Consider the following 25,188-nt stretch of genomic DNA (forward strand, 5'->3'; position numbering starts at 1 on the left):
TAAACAGTCCTATCCTTGTCCATAATACTGACAGTAATAAGACATGTATTTTTTGCGGAACGTAAATACGGACATACGGAAACGGAATGCACACGGAATAACAGTTTTTTTTTGCGGACCCATTGAAATGAATGGTTCCGCATACGGTCTTCAAAAAAAATGGAACGGACACGGAAAGAAAATACGTTCATGTGCATGAGCCCTAAGGGCTATAAATAAAAGTAAAAAAATAAGTGTTTTGAAAAAAATTTCCCCCCAAATCTGTTTAAAAAATGTAAGAAAAAAAAAATTGATATATTTGGTATCACCGTGTCTGCAACGACCGGCTCTATAATAATATCATATGATCTATCTACCCCATCAGGTGAACGCCGTAAACATTTTTAAAATAAATAAACATTGCACAAAAACAGATTTTTTAGTTAGCTCACCTCCCAAAAAACATAATGTTAATCAATCAAAAAGTCGTATGTGCCCCCCAAATGGTAGCAATAAAAATGTCACCTCATCCCGCAAAAAATGAGCCCCCACACAAGACCATAGCCAGAAAAAAATAAATATGGCTCTATGAAAATTGCAACACAAAAACATGATTTCTTTTTCTAAAAATGCTCTTATTGTGTAAAATGTAAAAAATAAAAAATAAAATTTGTCATATTTGGCATCGCTGCGTCCATAACAATTGGCTCTACAAAAATATCACATAATCCACCTCATCAGGTGAACAGTGTAAAAAAAACATACAAATTATTACAAACGTTTTTTTTAGTTACCTCACCTCACAAAAACATAATATCAATCAATCAAAAAGGCGTATGTACCCCAAAATGGTAGCAATAAAAACATCACCTCGTCCCGCAAAAAACAAGCCCTCACACAAGACTATAGCCAGAAAAATTATTGCAACACAAAAACATGATTTTTTTTCTAAAAATGTTTGTGTAAAACAAAACAAAAAACTAGACATATTTGGTATTGTTGCGTCCATAATGACCGGATCTATAAAAATATCACATAATCTACCCCATCAAGTGAACGGTGTAAAATAAAAAAATATAAAAATGACAAACAGTTTTTTTGTGATTTCACCTCCCAAAAATGAGATAAAAAGCAGCCAGAAAGCCAATTGTACCCCATAATGGTGCCAATAAAAACTACAGCTCGTCTCGCACAAAATAAGCCCTCACGCAGCTCATTCAACAAAAAATTTAAAAATGTTATTGCTATTAACGCCTTCTACCCCAGGCCATTTTTCACCTTCCTGCCCAGGCCATTTTTTGAAAATCTGACATGTCACTTTATGTGGTAATTACTTTGGAACACTTTTACTTATCCAAGCCATTCTGAGATAGTTTTCTCGTGACACATTGTACTTCACGACAGTCATAAATTTGAGTCAATATAGTTCACCTTTATTTATGAAAAAATCTACAATTTTCAAAATTTCAATTTCTCTGCTTTTAAAACAGAAAGTGATACCTCATAAAATATTTATTACTTAACATTCCCCATATGTCTACTTTAGGTTTGCATCATTTTGTAAATGTCATTTTATTTTTTGTGGACGTTAGAAGGCTTAGAATTTTAGAAGCAATTCTAAAAAATTGTTAAGAAAATTTCCAAAACCCACTTTTTAAGGACCAGTTCAGGTCTGAAGTCACTTTGTGGGGCTTACATAATAGAACCCCCCCCCCCCCATAAATGACCCAAATGTGGTAACTACACCCCTCAGGTTACTCAAAACTGATTTTACAAACTTTGTTAACCCTTTAGGTGTTCCACAAGAATTAAAGGAAAATGGAGATAAAATGTCTAAATTTCACTTTTTTGGCAGATTTTCCATTTTAATCCATTTATTACCCTGATTCTGAGGTTTACAGAAACACCCCACATGTGGTTGTAAACTAATGTAAGGGCTCACGGCAGGCCGCAGGAGCAAAGGACTACCGTATGGTTTTTGGAAGGCTAATTTTGTTGTTTCATAGGCCCCCCTACAGTAGAAACTCCCAAAAGTGACCCCGTTTTGGAAACTAGGGGATAAGGTGACCGTTTTATTGGTACTATTTTGGGGTACATATGATTTTTAATCCCTCTATATTACGTTTTTTGTGAGGCAAGTTAACCAAAAAATTTCTGTTTTGGCACAGTTTTTATTTTTTACAACGTTCATCTGACAGGTTAGATCAACGTTCATCTGACAGGGGCTCATTTTTTGCGGGATGAGATGACTGGTTCTATTTTGGGGGGCATGCGCCTTTTTGATCGGTTGGTGTTTCACTTTAAATGATGTTAGGTGACAAAAAATTGCTTTTTTGGCACTGTTTTTATTTAAATTTTTATACAGTGTTCATCTAAGGAGTTAAGTCATGTGATATTTTTATAGAGCAGGTTGTTACGGACATGGCGATATCTAGCATATCTACTTTTTATTTATTTATTTATTTATTTCACTTTAACACAATAATAGCATTTTTGAAGGAAAGAAAAATCATATTTTAGTGTCTCCATTGTCTGAGTCATAGTTTTTTAAAATTTTTGGGGCGATTGTCCTAGGTAGAGTCTCATTTTTTGCGGGATGAGGTAGGTGACTGTTTGATTGGTACTATTTTGGGGGGCATACGCCTTTTTGATTGCTTGGTGTTGCAATTTTTGTGATGTAAGGTGACAAAAAATGGCTTTTTTTGGCACTGTTTTTATTATTATTTTTTTACTGTGTTTACCTGACGGGTTAAGGCCTCTTATACACTACAGTTTATTTTTTTTCCGTTTTGCAGACCGTTTTTTGCGTTCCGTATACGGAACCATTCATTTCAATGGTTCTGCAAAAAAAAAACTGAATGTACTCCGTATGCATTCCGTTTCCGTATTTCCGTTCAGTTGAAAGATAGAACATGTCCTATTATTGCCCGCAAATCACGTTCCGTGGCTCCATTCAAGTCAATGGGTTCGCAAAAAAAAAAACAGAACACATACGGAAATGCATCCGTATGTTTTCCGTATCCGTTCCGTTTTTGCAGAACCATCTATTGAAAATGTTATGCCAGCCCAATTTTTTCTATGTAATTACTGTATACTGTATATGCCGTACGGAAAAACGAAACGGAAACAAAAAAATGGAACAATGGATCCGTGAAAAACGGACCGCAAAACACTGAAATAGCCATACTGTAGTGTGAAAGAGGCCTAATTCATGTGATATAGTTATAGAGCTGGTTGTTACGGATGCGACGATACCTAATATGTATACTTTTTTTTATTTATTTCACTTTAACACAATAATTGCATTTTAGAAACCCAAAAAATGATGTTTTAGTGTCTCGAGCTATAGTTTTTTTATTTTTTGGGCGATTGGGCACTTTTTGTGATGTAAGGTGACAAAAATGACTTTTTTTTTTTTAAACAATTTTTTTAAACAGTTTTTTTTTTACGGTGTTTATCAGATGGGGTGGATCATGTGATATATCTATAGAGCCGGTCGTTAAGGATGCGGCAATACCTAATATGTGTGTTTTCTTTTTCTCTCTCTATTTTTTTTATATAAAATCAGGGGAAAGGGGCGTTTCTTCTTTTTTTACTTGAAACTTTATTTATTTTTATTAAAAACTCCTTTTGACTTTTTTTTTAAACTTTATTTCTGTTCCTACTCTAGGGACTTTACTTTTGGGGGTCTGATCCCCTCTGCAATGCATTACAATACATCTGTATTGTAATGCATTGCCTGTTAGTGTTTTACACTGAGTAATACACTAACAGGTTGTCTAGGAGACACCCGTAGAAGGCGGGTACCGATGCCGTACAGGGCATTGGGTAGCCTCTGCATGGCATCGGGCTGCCTTCTCACCCATCGGGTTCCCGCCACAGCAGCGTGAGGACTCGATGGGCTCCCTCACCCGCCTCAAATCCCTTCCATGTCGCGGTCAGCGCTGATCGCGGCATAGAAAGGGTTAATCACCTGGCATCTGCGTGTACGGCGATACTGGCGGATACAGCAGGGGCCCGGCTATCTGGGGCTGCCGGATAGCCCCTACAGTGATCGGGCGCGCACCTCTCCGGTGCCCGCCCAATCACCATGACGTAATAGTACGTCAAAATGCGGAAACTCACTTGCCGCCATGATGTACTATTACGTCATATGTCGGGAAGGGGTTAAAAACCATGACAGAAAATTCCATGTTAGAAAATCCAGATGACGCTCCTTCCCTTCTGAGCCCTAGCGTATCCCCAAATAACAGTTTACGACCACAATTGGGGTGTTACTGTATTCAGGAGAAAGTGGGTAGCAAACTGGGGAGGGATATTCTCCTGTTATATTTTGTGAAAAAGAAAATTTGGGCCTAAACCACCATTTTCTTGTAAAAAAAAAAATTATGTAATTTTTCATTTTCACACCCAAGTATTAAAAACTATATGAAACAGCTGTTGAGTAAAGTGCTTGCTACACCCCTTAAAAATTCCTTGGGTGGTGTAGTTTACAAAATGTGGTCACTTTTTGGGGGGGTTTCACTGTGGGGTTACCTCAGTGTCTCTTCAAATGCAACATGGTGCCCAAAGACCATTCCAGCAAAATCTGCCCTCCAAAAACCATATGGTGCTGCTTGCCTTCTGTGCCCTGTCGTGTTCCCAAACAGCAGTATACAACCACATATGGGGTGTTTCTGCAAACTGCAGAATCAAGGTAATAAATATTGATGTTTGTTTTGTTGTTAACCCTTGATGTGTTCCAGGAAAAAATTGATTAAAATGGAAAATCTGCAAAAAAAGTGACATTTTGAAATTTCACCTCTATTTTGCTTTAATTCCTGTGGAATACCTAAAGAGTTAACAACATTTCTAAAACCAGTTTTGAATAGTTTGAGGGGTGTCATTTCTAAAATGGGTTCATTTATGGGTTGTTTCCATTATGTAAGCCCCATAAAGTGACTTCAGAACTGAATTGGTCCTTAAAAAGTGGGTTTGGGAAATTTTCGTAAAAATTTTAAGAATTGATTCTAAAATTCTAAGCCTTCTAACGTCCTAAAAAAATAAAATGACATTTACAAAATGATGCCAACATAAAGTAAACATATTGTGAATGTTAAGTAATAAATATTTTATGAGGTGTCACTTTCTGTTTTAAAAGCAGAGAAATTATCATTTTTAAAACTGTGATTTTTTTTTATTTTTTTTTTTAGTAAATTTATGACCAGTGAACACATGCGAGCTGCCCTCTTTCCTCACAAGTCCGGCAAGGCACAGCCCTTACCTGTGCCTGTGCGCGAGCCGGTCTGAAATCAAATGCGGTCACCGGGAGCAGGCAGTTCCGAGAACAGCCGCCGGGGGCCTTCATCGGGCTGTTCTCGGAACTGCCTGCTCCCGCTGACCGCATTTGTTTTCAGACCGACTCCCGCACAGGGCTTACCTGTGCCTCGCCGGACTTGTGAGAAAAGATGGCAGCTCGCATGTGTTCGCGGGCGAACAATGCGAACTGGCCATCACTGTTTATGAAGTACAATGTGTCACGAGAAAACAATCTCAGAATGGCTTGGATAAGTAAAAGCGTTTCAAAGTTATTACCACATAAAGTGACACGTCAGATTTGCTAAATTAGGCCTGGTCAGCAAGGGGGTAAAATGGCCCAGTCTGGAAATGGTTAAAAGCTATGTACACCTTTGGGGGCATTTTTTTTAAATTTGTGTATTGTACTCATTATGAGCTAAAAATCTTTTTTTTTTATTGGTCTTTATTAAAAATCTGTACAGAGCTGAGATGCTCTCAGGATCAGAATTTTCTCTCTGCTTAGTCAGGCAGGCAGCTGACGGGCTTGTTATATAAATGTTTGACCTCTTAGTAATTTAGAGATAAAGGTTATTCAATGATGGCACAAAGTGAAAGTAGGATTCACACAGCTAGAAACACAGCTGTGACAGAACAGCTCAATATATTTAATAAAGACCAGTTGAAATTTTTATTTTTTTTGCCCCAAATGAGTAAAATGGAATCCTAAAAAATGTCACCAAAAGTGTACATAGCATTTAAGGTTTCCATTAAAATAAAAAATAGCTATAACCCCTTACATCCCTGTCAATTCAACTGTTGGGGTGGCAAGTGTAAGGTCCATCCAATAATGTAATAATGTTACTCAATGTGACTGCTGGAACGCATACAAAATAATAACTTCTCAATAAGCGTATATTTTTGTTAGGAATAGCCTGGTCCAAATATGTTCCCCACTTTTAACAAGCCCATTGTGATCCAGTTCAGTAGAACAGTCTGAGGGCGGGTCTTGTGATGTAAATTTCCTGTAAATTGTCCAGTTTTTGAACATACAAATCTGCAGTTTTTCAACTTCACTCAAATCTTTGCACATGCAGTTCTGCTGCATTACAAGTATTTGACTTGCAAATTAACGGTACTAAAATGTACAGATCTTGATTTTTCCATTTGAAACTGGAAAAAAAAATAGCAAAAAGTGCCATTTGTAATTAACTTTAATAAAATGTAATTACCAAATAAATAAATAAATAAATAATTTGTAATATTTAGTCTGCAGATTGTTGTGACTCTCAGGGAGTAATACTGCCCCTCGGTGGTAACTGAAAGAGTTCTTTCAATGCTGTTTATTATATTCTCTTAGCTTCGAAAAAAAAAAAAAGTAAAATAACTTCAAATGGAATCTGAAAATAGCTATTATTTTAGGAGAAATATTTATACACTGTAGTTTTGGTTCTCATAATTTTTTACTTTATTCTTCTTTGCAAAATGGATGCTGCAGACTTCACAAATAACGAGAAACTTTCTTGCTAAAATATACTACGAGAATTTTTATAGTGCAGTGATCGCCAACCTATCGCTCTCTGGCCATTGTGAGAATATTAAAACTTTATTAGACCTACTTTAAATATCTGAACTCTCCATCAATGAAACTAAAAACAGTAAGGGCCCATTCACACAACGTTATTTGGTGCATTTTCTGCACAAAAAATGCACTCAAAGCAGAACTCCACCCTGAAAAAAAAGATTGAAAAAAAGAAGCAGCATGCTATATCCGCACTGATTCTCTAATTGAAATGAATAGGAAGCTTTAAAAAAGCGCCAAAACCACGCAGAAAATCAGCGTAGATTCTGTGCGGATTTTTTCAGCATGTTTTCAAAATCCATCATGTCAACTAGCCCTAATAAGGGTGGCTGCACATGGTGCAAAAATTGTGTGCAGAAAATCCACATGTCGTATGCACTAAAACCACAAAAAACACACACTTAAATCCGCACTATTTATCTTGTTTTGATGCAGATTTTCCCTTTCGTTGCAAATGGTGAAATCGCACAGAAAAACGAAACAATTGAAATGTTGTGGATTTCAAAATCCACATAGCAGGTCAATTTTCACACCTACTGTAAGTAAAAAAAACAAGTGGACATGAGATTTGTCTAATCTCAAACAGTTTAATGGTACTGTGCAACACAGAAAAACTGCATGTAATCTGCATTGTGTGCCGGCACCTTTAATATAATGTAAGTAGTCTTCTTTTTTTTTTTTTTTTCTGCCAGGCTGCTAAAAATTCTGTTTGTCTTGATTCACAAAAGTAGTAAAGGGGTTGTCCAGGATAAGAAAAGCATGGCTGCTTTATTTCAAAGACAGCACCACACCTGTCCATGGGTTGTGTCTGGTATTGCAGTTTGGCTTCACTGAAGTGATTGCTGGTGAGCTGTAATGCCACACACAACCTGTGGACAGGTGTGGTGCTGTTTTTGGAAGCAAGTAGCCATCTTTAGTCCAGGACAACCCCTTTAACCTGTGTTTTTTTTTTCATTGACATTGCAGGCAGATTTTAACCTTAAAATAAGTAAAATCGACTAAAGCCAGGAAACGTATATAAAAACTACCCAGTCACCTGTTATCCGTTTCAGCGCTAAGGGTCACATCCCTCACTGCTTCGGATTTTCTGAAGACCATAAGGCTTCTTTCACACGAGCGTGGCGTGTGAGGGCCGATAAGATGCGGCTGCGTTGCGGTAAAATGCACGATTTTTCCGCGCGAGTGCAAAGCGTTTTAATGCGTTTTGCATGCGCGTGAGAAAAATCGCCATTTTTGGTACCCAGACCCAAACCTGGACTTCATCACTGAAGTTCAGGTTTGGGTTAGGTGTTGTGTAGATTTTATTATTTTCCCTTATAACATGGTTATAAGGGAAAATAATAGATTTCTTAATACAGAATGCAAAGTAAATTAGGGATGGAGGGGTTAAAAAAAAGTTAACTTACCTGCTCCATAGCTGCCGGTCTCTGTTCTATCTTCAGGACCTGGCAAAAGACCTGTGGTGACGTCACTATGGTCCAATCACATGGTTCATCACCATGGTGAGGGACCATGTGATTGAAGCATGTGATCTGACGTCACCACAGGTCATTCAGCCCAAGCCCACAGCTAGCAAAGAACAGACCGGGAACGAACTACGCGAACAAGAGGATAAGGTGAGTTAACTTTTTTATTATTTTTAACCCTTCCAGCACTATTATACTCTGCATTCTGTAGTCAGAATGCTATTATTTTCCCTTATAACCATGTTATAAGGGAAAATAATACAATCTTCAGAACATCAATCCCAGGTTTGGGTACCAAACATGCTCGATTTTTCTCACGCGAGTGCAAAACGCATGACAATGTTTTGCACTCGCGCGGAAAAATCGCGCATTTTCCCGCAACGCACCCGCCTCTTATTCGGGCAAAAAACATGACGCCCGTGTGAAAGAGGCCTAAGGGTTTTGTCTCGTCGATTGTCACGTGCACCACTGCAGCCATTCACTGACCTTTGTTGTCAAATGGCGCTTATGGATCTGTCACCATTAATGCCTGTGAATGCTACATGATAACAAACATCACCCTTCCAGTCCACAGGGGACCGGAAGCAGCGGAGAAGTGACCCGCAGCACTGGAACAGAGCCCCAGTGAACAGGTCATTTAGCTTTCTTTTTATGTTAAACTTATTACAGGCCTTAGTTAATTTTATTTAGGTGATTGGACAACCCCTATAATAATTATTTCACACAAATTTGATTACAGGGTGCCCATGTGTGTAAAGGCTGACTGGGGCCTGGTATAGGCCCCAAGCCTGCCTTGAGTATTTTCCAGTGGGCTGCGCCTCTCTGGCCAATGTCAGTATAGCACTGACATTAAAATGCAATGCACACAGGGCCGGTGCAAGGATTTTTGCCAACACAAGCGAAGCTACATTTTGGCGCCCCCCCCCCCCCCCCCCCCCCCCCCACCCACGCTTCTCCTCTCTGTGGTCCAGGTATCTTCTCTCTGCTTCAGACAATGGCTGGTTTAAGTACCATATTTTTTGCCCTCTAAGACACACCTAGGTTTTAGAGGAGGATAATAAGAAAAAAATATTTTCCATTACACCTCAGGTCAGATCAGCAATCAGACCCCCAATGTTAATCAGACCTCAGCTCACAGCCCCAATCAGACACCCAATGTTAATCAGACCTCAGATCAGAACCCCATGTCACACATCATCCCCCAGCCATCAGCCCCCAATGTCACATTTCTCCCCCTCCATGTCACATTTTTCCGCCCTCCCCCAGGGTGCGCCCTAAGGCGGCCGCTTGGTCTGCCTTATGGTAGCACCGGCCCTGAATGCACTATGAGTATTAACAGAATTGCTAATTTTTTCTTAATAACTTGCGATCAAAAAGCATAATTAGGCTACTTTCACACTAGCGTTCGGGTGTCCGCTTGTGAGCTCCGTTTGAAGGGGCTCACAAGCGGCGCCAAACGCATCCGTCCAGCCCTAATGCATTCTGAGTGGACGCGGATCCACTCAGAATGCATCAGTCTGGCAGCGTTCAGCCTCCGCTCCGCTCAGCAGGCGGACACCTGAACGCTGCTTGCAGCGTTCGGGAGTCCGCCTGGTCGTGCGGAGGCAAGCGGATCCGTCCAGACTTACAATGTAAGTCAATGGGGACGGATCCGTTTGAAGATGACACAATATGGCTCAATCTTCAAACGGATCCGTCCCCCATTGGCTTTCAATGTAAAGTCTGGACGGATCCGTTCAGGCTACTTTCACACTTAGAATTTTTTTTACAATATAATGCAGACGGATCCGTTCTGAACGGATCCACCGTCTGCATTATATAAGCGGATCCGTCTCAGACGGATCCGCTCTGAACGCAAGTGTGAAAGTAGCCTTAACCCAAAATGATACCAATGAAAACTACCGAAAAAGTCGTCCCACAAAAATCAAGCCCTCACACAAAAGTTATGGGTCTTGGGAAGTGGCGATGCAAAAAGATTGGGGTTTTATTGCAAAAAAGTAGTAAAACGGAAAAAAAAATATATGTTTTTGGTATCGCTGTAATCGTAGTGACCCAGAGATTAAAGATATTAGGTTATTTATACCGAAAACTGCCGTAAATTTTTTATTGTAAAACCTCAGTGGCAGTATTGCTGTTTTTTCCCATCTCCCTCCCAGAAAGATTTAATAAAAGTTAATCAGAAGGTTATGTGTACCTGAAATTGACACAAAAAAAAAAATACAACTTGTTCTGTAAAAAACAAGCCCTCATACAGCTATATAGACGGAAAAATAAAAAAGTTATAGCTCTTGGAAGGCGATGATGAAAAAAGTAAGAAAAACGCTTGGTCACTAAGGGGTTAAAGGGGTTGTCTGGGAATAGACAATTTGTAAGCAGGACCCACAGCCTGCCTCCTCTACTGCAAGGATCATACTCCGGTCTGCAGCGCTGGCTCTCGCGTCTCCAGCTTTTGGTCCGCGGTTTGTTTTTGCTTTTTTTCATACCTGGCATGGTTATCTGATCCTCTTCAGCCAACCGGTGGCTTCAGTGGTGATGTGTCCACAAGCGACACATCACTGCTGAAGCCAGCAGTTGGCTGAAGAGAATCGGGTGATCATACTAAGCCAGAAAGAAAACAAACCACGGACCGAAAGATGGAGACGCAGGCGTCAGCTTGGAGGACCGGGGGGAGGGGCAAGTAAGTTTAATCCTTTCAGTAGGGCAGGAAGGCTGCTGGCACCTGTTAGAAATTGTGTATTCTCAGACAACCCATTTAACCCTTTCCCAACATGTGACATAATAGTACGTTACATGTCGGGTCTTTAACGATGGCGTCTGCTCCTGAGCGGAGCGGGCACCATAGCAACCGGGTGCCTGCTGTTTCATACAGCAGGCATCCGCGGCTAATGTCCTCAATCTGTCCACGACATCTAAGTGCGCTGAAAACCGAAAGCGGAGCGCTTCTGGTGTTGCTCCGGCTTCCCCGTGTGGCAATCGGAGGACCTGGAGCTTGTGTGCGGCAGCCCCTGTCATAGTATATGAGGCTGCTCCACACTGTTTCCAATACAGCCCTTGCCTGTGGCAGGGCTGCACAGGAAACTAGTAAAATCATCATAGACTCCAATGCTAGTGCATTGGAATCTATGATAATAGCAATCTAATAATTGCTTGTTATAGTTCCCTAGGGGAACTATAAAAAGGTGTAGAAAAAAAAATTACAAAAAATAATCAAATCACCCCCCTTTACCCAAAATGAGAGTAAAAAATGTAAAAATAAAAATAAAAAATACACATCATATTGCAGTGTGCGAAAACACCTGTACTATCAAAATATAAAAGTATTAATCCCATATGGAAAAAGGTGAAACGAAAAAAAGGGTCAAAATGGCCGATTTGCCATTTTTTGGGTCGCTTCTCCTCCCACAAAAAATTTTAGTTTTCAAAAAGCTGTACACACACCAGAATGATATCAGTGAAAAGTAGATTGCCCCGCACAGCTCCATACACATTACAAAAAAGTTATAGGGGTTAGAAAAAGACATGCAAAAAATAAATAAATTTTTTTTTTCAAGTATTTTAGTTTTTTCAGCATCAAATCGCAATGAAAAGTATACATATATGGTATTGCCTGATTCGTACTCGCCTGGAAAATGAAGATCACACGTCAGTTTTACCGCATAATAAATGCCATATTAAAAAAGCCTGTAAAACTGTGGCAAAATTGAATTTTTTTTTTCCAATTCCACCACCGTTGGAATTTTTCCCCCACTTTCAATTACGTTCAATGCAATATTAAATGGTAGCGTTGGAAAGCACAACTTGTCCCCCCCCCCCCCCCAAAAAAAAATAAGCAGTCATAAATACGACTATGTGAATGGAAAAATAAAAAAGTTATGGCTCTGGGAAGGCAGAGAGCGCAAAATGAAAACGCAAAGTCAAAAAAACCTGCAGGGTAGAAGGTTAAAGTCTATAGAGAAAAGTCTACAATTAGGCTCCATTCACACGTCCACAAATGGGTCCGCATCCGTTCCACAATTTTGCGGAACGGGTGCGGACCCATTAAAGGAACCTGTCACCTGGATTTTGGGTATAGAGCTGAGGACATGGGATGCTAAATGGCCGCTAGCACATCCACAATACCCAGCCCCCATAGCTCTCTGTGCTTTTATTGTGTAAAAAAAAAACACGATTTGATACATATGCAAATTAACCTGAGATGAGTCCTGTCCCTGAGATGAGTCAGTGACAGGACTCATCTCAGGTTCATTTGCATATGTATCAAATCGGTTTTTTTACACAATAAAAGCGCACAGAGCTATGGGGACTGGGTATTGCGGATGAGCTAGCAGCGATCTAGCAACCCATGTCCTCAGCTCTATAGCCAAAATCCCCGTGACAGGTTCCCTTTAATTTTCTATGGGGACGGAATGGATGCAGACAGCACACAGTGTGCTTTCCGCATTCACGTTTGCGGAGCGCGGCCCCGATCTACGGGTCCGCAGCTACGCGAAAGATAGAACATGTCCTATTCTTGTCCGCAGCTGCGGACAAGATTAGGCATTTCTATAGGGGTGCTGGGCGGGTGTGTTGCGGATCCGCAACACACCACGGAGGTGTGAATGGAGCCTTGAGTTTTCTTTGTACAAAATGTCAGATGAAAAATGCTACTAAAAACGCATGTCATAAATGCAGCAATCAGCTCTGCTGTAAGGGGATGAGTGGTCACTACAGCGGTCGTTCGTCCCCGTACACATTCGTTTCACAGCAGCAGATCGCTGTTTAGACAATTTGCTGCCCATAAATGATGATTTAGGTGACTGAACCAGTGATGCTTTCACTAGGCGTTTGCTCATTCATCGGGTGATCACGGCAGTTATTCCTAGGAACGTTTTTCTGATTATTGCCCCAAATCAATGGGCTTTGTAAAGGGACCTTTGGGGACTTATCTTTACAAGATTTGTACACTGTTGGTCACAAATTTTGAAATACTTTGAACTTTCAAGTGAAGAAAGAAGACGTGGTACAGGGACAAATCACAAATTTTGAGACTCGCCACGTTACCATTCTGTTGATGTCTTTCACTGGCAAACCCTTTCTTGGGCACCCTAGTACATATCTTCTATAGTCATATGATATTATTGGGGTATCGAATGGCCAATTATCTTACCAGTACACAGTTACATACTGGCTATATCCGCGCACAGGGTAATTTAGTCAAATGTCAGCTCTATATTATATAATTATGTCGTATTAGTTAGAATATTCTATATCCATATTAAGCAAGCACTGGGCTGCTTTAATACAATAACAGTGTTTCATTTTGTAATTTGGAGCTCTTACTGGAATCGTTGTTAGGTTTGGTCTCAGAATTTAGCAGCGACGACTTAATGACCAGTTGGACCGGCTTCACTGCATCTTCGTTTTTCATCTTGTTCCAGTGAATTTTATGAACGTGTCTAGTTAATTTAGGAGTCCTTACTTCACTCTTTTGGAAGACAAAAAGAAAAAAAATTAGAAAAAGAAAACGACTCAATAAACATTCTGTATTGAAATGAACCAAAACAACAGAAGAACTAAACAGATACATACATACAATAAATGAGATTTTATTAGGGAGCCCTGAGCCAACTGGCTGCAGTCCTCCAGTCACTCTGGCTATCATTTCAGGTTTCCAGATTGTCTATTAGAAGTCTGGCACGGTGTTCCTGTTGTCCTGCTTTATATAAATATACACACACTTAAAGGGGAACTCCACACAGACAAATACTTCTAAGGGCTTGTTCACACGACTGTGTGAAGCCCGTTCCCGCGCTGTGGACCGCAAATGCATGGGCACCAACCGTAGCCCAGCCGCATTGGGGATCGTGGACCCATTTACTTGAATGGGTCCGCAATCCATCCGTTCCGCAAAAAGATATAGCATGTTCTATCTTTTTGCGGTGCAGAGGCACGAAACGGAACCCCAGGAAGCACTCCGTAATGTTTCGTTCCGTGCTTCCGTTCCGCATCTCCGGACCCATTGAAGTGAATGGGTCCGCATCCGTGATGCGGAATGCACATGGAAAGGTGCCCCTGTATTTCTGATCCACAAATGCGAGCCACAATACGGCAACGGGCAGCACACGTTCGTGTGAATGAGCCCTAAAGCTGCCTGCACATAGTGCAGAAAATCGGCACCAAAACTGCACAAAAATCACATAAATCTGCACTATTTATCGCGGTTTTGGCTGCTGAGTTTTGTGCGTTTTTTCTGGTTATGTTGAGGTCTTATGTACACTTTTTGCTGATGTTTTCAGTGAAGAAATTGACAAACCGCGTAGGTTTAGAAATCTGCGGCAAGTCAATTAGGGCTCATGCACACGAACATATTCTTTTTCCGTGTCTGCTCGTTTTTGTTTTTTTGCAGCCCGTATGCGGAACCATTCACTTCAATGGGGCTGCAAAAACAACAGAAATGACTCCATGTGCATTCCGTGTCTGTGCCGCAAAAAAATATATAGAACATGTTCTATCCTTGTCCGTAATGCAGACAATAATAGGACTGTTCTATTATGGGCCGGCCGTTCCGCAAAATGCAGCGTGCACATGGCCATTAGTGTGCATATGAACCCTTACATTTGCGGTTTTAGCTGCAGATTTCACTCTTTTCTAATGAAAAAAGGGCAAAACCGCATCAGATTTGCATTTAAAAAATGCTGTTAGACATTGCTGTTTGGGTGCAGAAATGCACAAAAATCTGCAGGGAAATTCTTGTGGATCTTCTGCATGCTGACCTACACCCTAATAATAGTGTGGTTGCTATACATCATCATGTATATGTGAGTGAGAAACTTACCTCATAGTTCACAATGCACTCAACATACTCATTTTCTGCGATTCCCACAATCCACTTCTCCATGACAAATGGTGGCTACCAAGTAAAAGAAAAATATCCAACATATCATTGAAGCAGATATAAAATCTTGAACTGTAAAATTAAGCTCAATGCCTTCTATCCAAAGTGTACATCATGTACATTGATCATTTCCCTCCTGCATATATTTAGTATATCCTAATTGGGTCTGATGCAAGTCAGAATTCTGGCCCTGCACCCCTTCAAATCCATTCATCTATCAGGTATAGGGGTTGAGCGGTTACATTTAGGGTCCATTCACACAACCGTATTTCTGGGTCTGCATCCGTTCTGCAATTTTGAATTCATTTCAATGGGGCCAAAGATGCAGACAGCACACCATGTTCTGTCCACATCCCTAGTTCCGTTCTGTGGTCCCGCAAAAAGTATACAGCATGTCCTATTCTTGTCCGCAATTGCAGACAAGAATAGGCATTTCTATTATAGGGCTGGCCATGTGCATTCTGCAAAACGAAGAACGCACACAGCCGCTACCCGAGTTTTGCAGGTCCGCAATTTGTGGACTGCAAAACACAGGCCCCTTGCAGACGAGCGTTCCTCTCGCAGCGAGTCCGCATTGCAGCACCCAGCCTGACCTCCCAGCATTGATGGGATTCATATAGCATTATATTGATTTATGATACTATGTAACCCTTAGGCTGGTTTCACACGGGCGTTGCGGGAAAAGAGGCGGGTGCGTTGCGGGAACATGCTATGTTATGTAATGCGTTTTGCACGCGCTTCAGAAAAAACGGCATGTTTGGTACCCAAACCTGAACTTCTTCACAGAAGTTTGGGTTAGGTGTTCTGTAGATTGTATTATTTTCCCTTATAACATGGTTATAAGGGAAAATAATAGCATTCTTAATACAGAATGCATAGTACAATAGGGCTGGAGGGGTTAAAAATAATAATAATAATTTAACTCACCTTAATCCACTTGCTCGCGCAGCCGGCATCTCTTCTGTCTTCATCTGTGAGGAATAGGACCTTTGATGACGTCACTGCGTTCATCACATGGTCCATCACATGATCCATCACCATGGTGATGGATCATGTGATGAGTGTAGTGACATCATCAAAGGTCCTATTCCTCACAGATGAAGACAGAAGAGATGCTGGGCTGTGCGAACAAGTGGATTAAGGTGAGTTAAATTCGTTTTTTTTTTTTTTTTTTTTTTAACCCCTCCAGCCCTATTGTACTAGGCATTCTGTATTAAGAATGCAAATTGTTTCCCTTATAACCATGTTATAAGGGAAAATAATAATGATCGGGTCCCCATCCCGATCGTCTCCTAGCAACCGTGCGTGAAAATTGCACCGCATCCGCACTTGCTTGCGGATGCTTGCGATTTTCACGCAGCCCCATTCACTTCTATGAGGCCTGCGTTGCGTGAAAAACGCACAAAATAGAGCTTGCTGCGATTTTCACGCAACGCACAAGTGATGCGTGAAAATCACCGCTCATGTGAATAGCCCCATAGAAATGAATGGGTCCGGATTCAGTGCAGGTGCAATGCGTTCAACTCATGCGTTGCACCCGCGTGGAATACTCGCCCGTGTGAAAAGGGCCTTACAGTTCTGGAATGTATTGGATAACACTGGCATAATGCTGCCAGTGTTATCCAATACATTCCAGAACTGTAAGGGTTACATAGCATCATGAATCAATATAATGCTATGCAAGCCCGGCAGTGCTGGGAGATCAGGCCGGGGGCTGCGTTGCGGACTCGCTGCGGGAGGAACGCTAGTCTGCAAGGTGCCTTATGGTCGTGTTAGTGTACCCTTAAAGGAGTTTCCAGGCTCCTGGTATTGATGACATATCCTTAGGACATCCCTATCCAGCACCCCACACCATCACTGATCAGCTGCTCCCTGCAGCCTCCAGCGCCTGAATTAGATCATGAATGGAGCAGGAGCACAGTTTAGTTCAAAGCCTAGTGGCCGTGCTGGGTTACCGCAGAAGTGAATGGGAGCTGAGCTGCACTAACTGGGCATGGCCACTACACTTGTCCTATTCGTGTCTGTTTTGTATACAAGAATAGGCATTTCTACAATGGACCGCACACGGACGGCTTCCGTTTTTTTGTGATCCGCGGTTTGCGGATCGCAAAAAACGGAACGGTCGTATGCATGAGGCCTAAAGGGATATTTCAGAGAAAGGCATTTATGATATATCCATATGAGATATGAATGATACACAGAAAGGGCTCATACACACAACTGTTGTTTTTGACCCGCAAAAAAATGCAGATCTGGTGTGGGCCCATTCATGTCAATAGGCCTGCACAAGATGCGGACAGCCCACCATGTGCTGTCTGCAACTGTATGTCCAGTCTGCGGCCCCGCAGAAAAGATAGAACATATCCTTTTCTTGTCTGTTTTTTGCACAAGGATAGGCATTTCTGTAGAGGCCAGGACATTCTATTCCGTGGCTATGGGCGTGTGCATGAGCCCTCACTGCTATTTTGGTCTGTAGTGGAGACTGGCCAATTCAGAAATGGCGACTGTCTTCTGCTCTATAGATTTTATTAAATATATAGTGTAATTGTTAACGTTCTCTTTTCCATTTACAATAGTCTGTATAATGCGATGATACTACTGATGTATGTTACTTGCTCAGGCTCTTAACGTCACTTACCTTGGACATCCTTAGGACCTCGGTCTCAGGTTGACTTCTTGTGAATGTCACATCCTTAATGTAGGTTATAGCAATGTCATCCCCATCAAGTTCCATGTACAGTTTCCATTTACAATCCTGAAATAATGATAAACTGTTTTTAATCTGGAGACAAGAAGATGACTTCTATTCTGTTACAGTTCTGTTCCAGATGACCCAATCTAGAACCTGTATTAGACTGCCAGATGATCACTAACGAGCGTTCATAGTAACGCTCTTAGCGATTATCTGGCGGTGTAATACTGCCGCAGATTACCTGATGAATGCACAAACGAGTCGGGCAATCGTGATCTTTCAGCAGAAAGAGCACAGTCATTAGTCCACACCTACTAGGCGTTATATACTTAAGATGGCTATACATATTAGATTAAAGGGCATCTGTCAGCAGATCTGTACCTATGACACTGGCTCATTTGCATATACAAAACCCTCATTTTTCTCAGCAATTTGGGAACATATGAACATGGGACCAACACAGATGTCTTCAGCTGCCAAGTGCACATATAACAGGTCAGCCAGTGTCATAGGGACAAATCTGCTGACAGATGACTATCTAGTGTGTATGGGGTCCTCCCAACTCTTCCGGGGAGATTTTAACATGCCCAATACTTTTATTCTTAGGAGAAATATGCTGCTGCCAGAGGTGTCTGGCGGTGGCTCTTTCCTCACTTCCCATGGAGAACACATGCATGCTCGGCTAATCATGCCTACGTAGGGGGAGGGGAGGGCTGAGAGAGACAACTGTTAGCAAAACAAGCCGACAGCTATCTAATCTAGTCTTATTGTATGTGACACGTTGAAGCTTAAAATTATCTGTAGCACTAATCACTAGAAAATATGTACACATACATAAAGTAAGGAAATGACGACATGTAGATAAAACCCATGGAGAATGACAGACATATTAACAAATACAGACTGAACACACTGCATGTCGTGGGTCAGGAAGTTTTCTGATCTTCCTGTGAGGCATGTAATGCATTGATCAACAATTAATTTCAAGCACATGGGCTGCAGAAACCTAAACATTTGATGGATTAATTTAGCATAAAATGTGTGATGCGCTATGAATAATGATGCAGACTCAGTCTCTCATGCAATATAAATACATCCAGAAAAAAAAATAATGCTTTAAAATGAGGCTCACATCTGCGTCGTAGCTTCATAATTGAAGCTAGAAGCCTGTGGCGGATTTCACTTATAATGGCGTCTGTCTGGGTTAGGCCATGATGTCTCTTGTTTTGTAGGCAAAAAAACCCTGCATTCTACAATGTTCTTACCATGAAATGTGACAGAACCGGCAACAGTGTGAACAGAGGCTAGATCACATTTTACTGTAAAGCTTCCAGTAGTCTGCAAAATCCACCAATACTAAAAATATGTAACTTTAGACTTTCATTTGGATGGTCTACCCTTACAATAGGCCATCAATGTCTTATTGGCGGGGCCCGACACCCCGACAATATAATATTTTTTCATTCTAATCATCCAATAGCTCAGCTATTTATTACAGCTAACACTGGTGTGTATGTATGTGTGTGCATAAATATATAATCATACAGATTTCAGAAACTTTTATATATGTCCCATGTCCATTACATCAGATCAAAGGGGTAAAAAACACACGGGTCCAAAATCTGACTGCAGCTGGAAAAAATGTTTATCTGATAAATGCAAACCAAGCCATCTGTAGATCACCTTCTTCTCTCCGCATAGTGTACAACCGAGCTCATGAAGTGTGCAAAGTCAAGAAGTTCAGCTGATGGCACACACCCACTGGCACACACTGTGCCCAGCCCACGTGTAATAAGTACATACCCTCCAGAGATCTGCAGGCAGTACTCTGCCCTGCTACACTACACAGAACGCTGGCCCAACTCGCAAGCCGCAGTAACCTTTACGTCTCTCCAGTTTATGTGGCCACATCTCAGCCATTGCTCTGGGCTCTGTGATACCGTAGATGTTCTCGAAGATGAAAATGTAAAGCAAAAAAAAAAAAGCAAAAAACAATTGTCCCTGCGGTTATTAAAAGTAGTAACATGTTGACGACGTGAGCTCCTGTCAGCTCCTGCAAATTCCTTGCTATTATCCAGCTCAGCTGCTGAGACCCGCTGTTTCCAAGTCATAACAGTTGAACATTCATCCATGGCACCTGGGTTATTTTTCATTATGTTAAACCCGACTCACTTTATTCTTTTCTGATTTATAAAAAAAAATAATCTACATGATACAAGTGAAAATAATTTGCTTCTCTTCTTTTATATCTCGTGACCCTCCAAAGCTTTGTCCCATGAGATATTCTTAGAAGAAAAAAAAAAAAGAAACACCGGGTAGGGATCTCTCCCAAAATTCCATTAATAGTCCTCTCCTCGCAAATGTAGGTTCCAGGGTCTGAGACTAAAGGATGTTTTAATCTCTTCAGGAAAACAATGTCTCATAATGATGTAAAGGACTATTGCCGTACTGATGTAGAATCATAAATTATTCAGCACCTTTCACTTGGCATCACTGTGATATCCTCATTAGTAGTGGCTCACAGTTACTGTCAGATGGTGTCCGTACAAATGCAGGCATTATATTGTCTTTGAGATGTGCAGCTGGTTTCGTGACACTGCCAGTATATGAAAACATGACGCCAGTTTGTTTTATTTAGTGCTAAACCTTCCAGTTTGTAAAAACAAGGCTGACACAGAGCCTGACATGAGGCAGAGAAAATAATTAGCTCCCATTTTCTCAGCCTCCCATTTCCTTCTCCCCGCTGTGATTCCTTTCCACTAAACCACCACATGTCAGTCGAAATGGGAGGCAATTAGTGGGCTCATTTCAGTCCCCACAACTGTGCTGAAAAGAAAGTATTTATGATGGCACAATGAACAGCTGAAAGATTAAATAACATTTGCCTTTTGAAAAGAAAATGACTTCAAGCTAAATGGCCAATTTTTGATTATTCTCAAACAAGCTTAGAGTAGTTGTTTTTTTTTTTATAAAAAAAAAAATACAAGAAAGGAAAATGAGTCATTTTTAGGTGGAAGAATCAAATAAAATCTTGACACTGTAATGCAAATGACTGATGTTTTATTGCAAAATATGTAAATGTATTATACCCTTAACAATGGCGCATGTCTAAGGTCAGCCGGGATTGCTACTAACTAGATACTGCGCAGACAAGGTTACTATAAGATTGCAATTTTTTATTATTATTTTTTTCATGTGTTTGAAACAAGGCCTTTGGGGTATTCTTAAAGATTACATTGAAACAAGCCAAATGAAGCATACTTTTTAATGGCACAATGCACAGTTCGGGATATGAAATGGCTTTGAAAAACATCATCCTGCCTGACATGTTTTCATGACTAGATGACATGGAGCTGAAATGAAGAAAGGCAGAATAAAGCACTTTTCTACAGGGTACTTTTAATTAGGGCGGGTGTCGTATTAGAAAGTCTAACCGCTGATCGTTTTCTTCTTATTTTCTATTTTTTTCCCTGTGGTAAACTTGCACAGCATTTTGTTTGACACAAGTACATACCTCCCAACTTTTGAAAAGTAGAAAGAGGGACATTTTGTGCGGTGCGCGTAGCAGACAGCGGCATATTTTTTTCAGAATAAACTAAGGCCTCTTTCACACTTGCGTTGTCCGGATCCGGCGTGTACTCCACTTGCCGGAATAACATGCCGGATCCGGAAAAATGCAAGTGAACTGAAAGCATTTGAAGACGGATCCGTCTTCAAAATGCGTTCAGTGTTACTATGGCAGCCAGGACGCTATTAAAGTCCTGGTTGCCATAGTAGTAGTGGGGAGCGGGGGAGTGGTATACTTACAGTCCGTGGGGCTCCCGGGGCGCTCCAGAATGACGTCAGAGCGCCCCATGCGCATGGATGACGTGCCATGTGATCACGTCATCCATGCGCGTGGGGCGCCCTGACGTCACTCTGGAGCGCCCCGGGAGCCGCACGGACTGTAAGTATACCGCTCCCCACTACACTTTACCATGGCTGCCAGGACTTTAGCGTCCCGGCAGCCATGGTAACCATTCAGAAAAAGCTAAACGTCGGATCCGGCAATGCGCCGAAACTACGTTTAGCTTAAGGCCGGATCCGGATCAATGCCTTTCAATGGGCATTAATTCCGGATCCGGCCTTGCGGCAAGTCTTCAGGATTTTTGGCCGGAGCAAAAAGCGCAGCATGCTGCGGTATTTTCTCCGGCCAAAAAACGTTCCGGTCCGGAACTGAAGACATCCTGATGCATCCTGAACGGATTTCTCTCCATTCAGAATACATTAGGATAAAACTGAACAGGATTCTTCCGGCATAGAGCCCCGACGACGGAACTCTATGCCGGAAGAAAAGAAGGCAAGTGTGAAAGAGCCCTAAACCTGTAACTCCACCCAAAATATAACTATACACAACCAATCGCACCCGGTCCCCTTAATGCCCCCACATAGTAATTATTCCCCCTTTACGCTACCACACAGTATGCCCACATTGTGTCCCCCTCATAATAGTCGTGCCCACATGTGTGCCATTCAGAGTAGTAATGCCCAGATGTTCCCCCTTTACAATAGTTATGCCCAGATATGTGCCCCTTGACAATAGTTATGCCCATATGTGCCCCCTTCACAATAGTTATGCCCATATGTGCCCCCTTCACAATAGTTATGCCCAGATATGTGCCCCTTCACAATAGTTATGCCCAGATATGTGCCCCCTTCACAATAGTTATGCCCAGATATGTGCCCCCTTCACAATAGTTATGCCCAGATATGTGCCCCCTTCACAGAAAGTAAAAAAAAAAATCACTTGCCTCCCTTCATCCCCCTCCAACACACAGTTCCATGTAAATAACTTCACTCCCCCACCTGCCTATAGAATACAGTGTCATGTAAGGCTACATGCAAATGAATGTAAAAAAAAAAATGACCGTTAAAAACTGACACATTATCCATTTTTCAACCCCTTGTGTGTCCATTTTCTGGCTGTATGAATACTTTCAGTGGTGTTTTGCATCCAGATGAATTTCAATGGATTATCCCAACCCTAACAGTACACATAATGTGCCCTATAGTGGCTCCCAGCATAAATGATGTTTCCTGTAGTGGGAATTGATAATGTCCTCCCCTTTTTAATTTTTTTGGACTGCCAACAAAAAATAAAATAAAAATCAACCACTTGCACGAACGGGGACATTTGCTCCTCACCAGCGGCAACAGGACCTGCTGTCTCTGGTGAGGAGCGAGTGTCCCTGTGCAAGCAAGTGGCTGAGGTGAGTATTTAAAAAAATGATTTTACCCCTGAAATACCAGTTTTAATGGCCGTTAGACAGGTGCACTCCTGTCTAAACGGTTGTTAAAACAGTCCCATTGATTTTACAGGCAAAAATAGGACATGTCCTACTTTTTGACAGTTGCTATTAGGGATGAGCGAATTGACTTCGGATGAAACATCCAAAGTCGATTCGCATAAAACTTTATTCCAATACTGTACGGAGCGGGAGCTCTGTACAGTATTAGAATGTATTGGCTCCAGTGAGCCAAAGTTATTGCTTTGCAAAGTCTGTAATAACGTCATTAATTTTTTACTGTAAAAAAACATTTCCAGAACTCTGGTTCGGTTGCAAGTGGTACCTTGGAAACAAACCAACGTTTGGGAAATGTTTTTTTACAGTATAAATTAATTTATGAAGTTATTACAGACTTCGCGAAGCAATAACTTCGGCTCATCGGAGCCAATACATTCTAATACTGTTCGGAGCTCCTGCTCCGTACAGTATTGGAACAAAGTTTTATGCGAATGTTTCATCCGAAGTCGATTCGCTCATCCCTAGTAGCTATTCTTTGGCCGTTAAAGAAACAGCCATGTGACTATCTCTATAGACTTTATTTGGTTATAAAAATGGATGTGTAATGACTGTTACTTAAACTGCCCTCACACCATCACTTTCATGTCCATATGGGCTGAAAAAAAACATTGTTCCCCTCTTTTTAGCCCCTCCAGCATACAGTCCCATGTAAATAGCATAATTCCCTCCCTCCAATATACAGTCCAATGTTTAACCATCACTCCTCTCCATTCAAACTTATAGTGCTTGGTACATAACATCACTCTCTCCCTTCAAGCAGGGACGGAGCATAAGAGAACTACAACTCCCAGCATATCCCAGTCTCTCAACCTTTAACATTTAATCAATAGCAGGTACTTCTCTCCACCTCTAAGTTCCATCTCTTCATGCACTGATCACATGGGCGTGACGTTATTGCCGATCTTTCAACTGCTGAGATATATCTACTGATGTCATTAGAGGACCGGTGAAAGAGCAAGTCCTGATCAGAGCTCCTCAGCTCCCCCCCTCCTGATGACTAGGTAAGGGGGAGTGGCAGCCGAGCTGCACGGTGAAGCGAGGAGCAGACGGCTCCCTGCTTCACCATTAGGCTCCATTCACACATCCGCAATTCCATTCCGCATTTTGCGGAACGGAATCGCGGACCCATTCATTTCGTGCGGTCCTGATCTGGAATTGCGGACCCGCACTTCCGGGTCCGCAATTCCGATCCTGAAAAAAATAGAGCATGTCCTATTCTTGTCCGCAATAGCGGGCAAGAATAGGCATATTCTCTTAGTGCCGGCAATGTGCGGTCCGCAAAATGCGGAATGCACATTGCCGCTGTCCGTGTTTTGCGGATCTGCGGAAACACACACGGATGTGTGAATGGACCCTTACAATCAGCTGTTAAACCGATATGGCTTGAAAAGCCTGGAGACTTTGTGATAAGCATGATGTACTGTAAATGAAAATGTAGCAAAGGGTCTGAATACTTTATGCCCATGCAAAACTTTAGTTTTTCCCTTTTAAGAAATTTGCAAACATTTCCAAAATTCTGTGCAGATTGAGGGGGAAAAAACTTTTTTCTCGCCCATTCTATTGGGGGACACAGACCATGGGTATAGCTTAAGCCACCACTAGGAGGAGACACTATGCAAATAAGAAAAAACAGCTCCTCCTCCACTGGCTATACCCCCATGCTCCAACAGGAGCACCTCAGTTTGAGCTTAGTGTTGGATAAGTAGGTGACGCTCCTGCAGGGTTGTCCCTGTCGTTTTTTCTTCTCCTGTTTGTTTTTTTCTAAACAGAGGACGCAGGGTTGCATGGTGCATCCCTGGTCTCTGCTCCGGGGTCGAATGACCGTCCCCAGCTACCTCCCTTTCCCCCCAGAAGATAAGTGGAACCGGGCTCGACCTGCAGCTCCGGTGGCCTACCAGATTCAGGGTCACCTAGTCCTGCCCGCTATCCAGTGCACTGCCACTCCTTGTGCCAGATGACTGAAGAGGTGACCCCAT

At 41.7% G+C, this 25,188-nt stretch overlaps 1 protein-coding gene across 2 annotated transcripts in view; it reads right to left on the reverse strand.

The window, feature by feature from the left end:
* The window catches only part of MAP3K20 (mitogen-activated protein kinase kinase kinase 20), a 215,695-nt gene that overhangs the window by 1,050 nt on the left and 189,457 nt on the right, over positions 1-25,188 (reverse strand). For both annotated transcript variants that reach the window (XM_044303724.1, XM_044303723.1), the window contains exons 17-19: positions 17,814-17,930; positions 15,116-15,190; positions 13,621-13,765 (exon numbers count right to left, since the gene is read on the reverse strand). In XM_044303724.1, coding sequence (XP_044159659.1) covers positions 13,621-13,765; positions 15,116-15,190; positions 17,814-17,930 — 337 coding nt within the window. The remainder of the gene's footprint in view (positions 1-13,620; positions 13,766-15,115; positions 15,191-17,813; positions 17,931-25,188) is intronic.

Source organism: Bufo gargarizans, chromosome 8 (genome assembly GCF_014858855.1).
Source record: "Bufo gargarizans isolate SCDJY-AF-19 chromosome 8, ASM1485885v1, whole genome shotgun sequence".
Taxonomy (NCBI): Eukaryota; Metazoa; Chordata; class Amphibia; order Anura; family Bufonidae; genus Bufo; species Bufo gargarizans.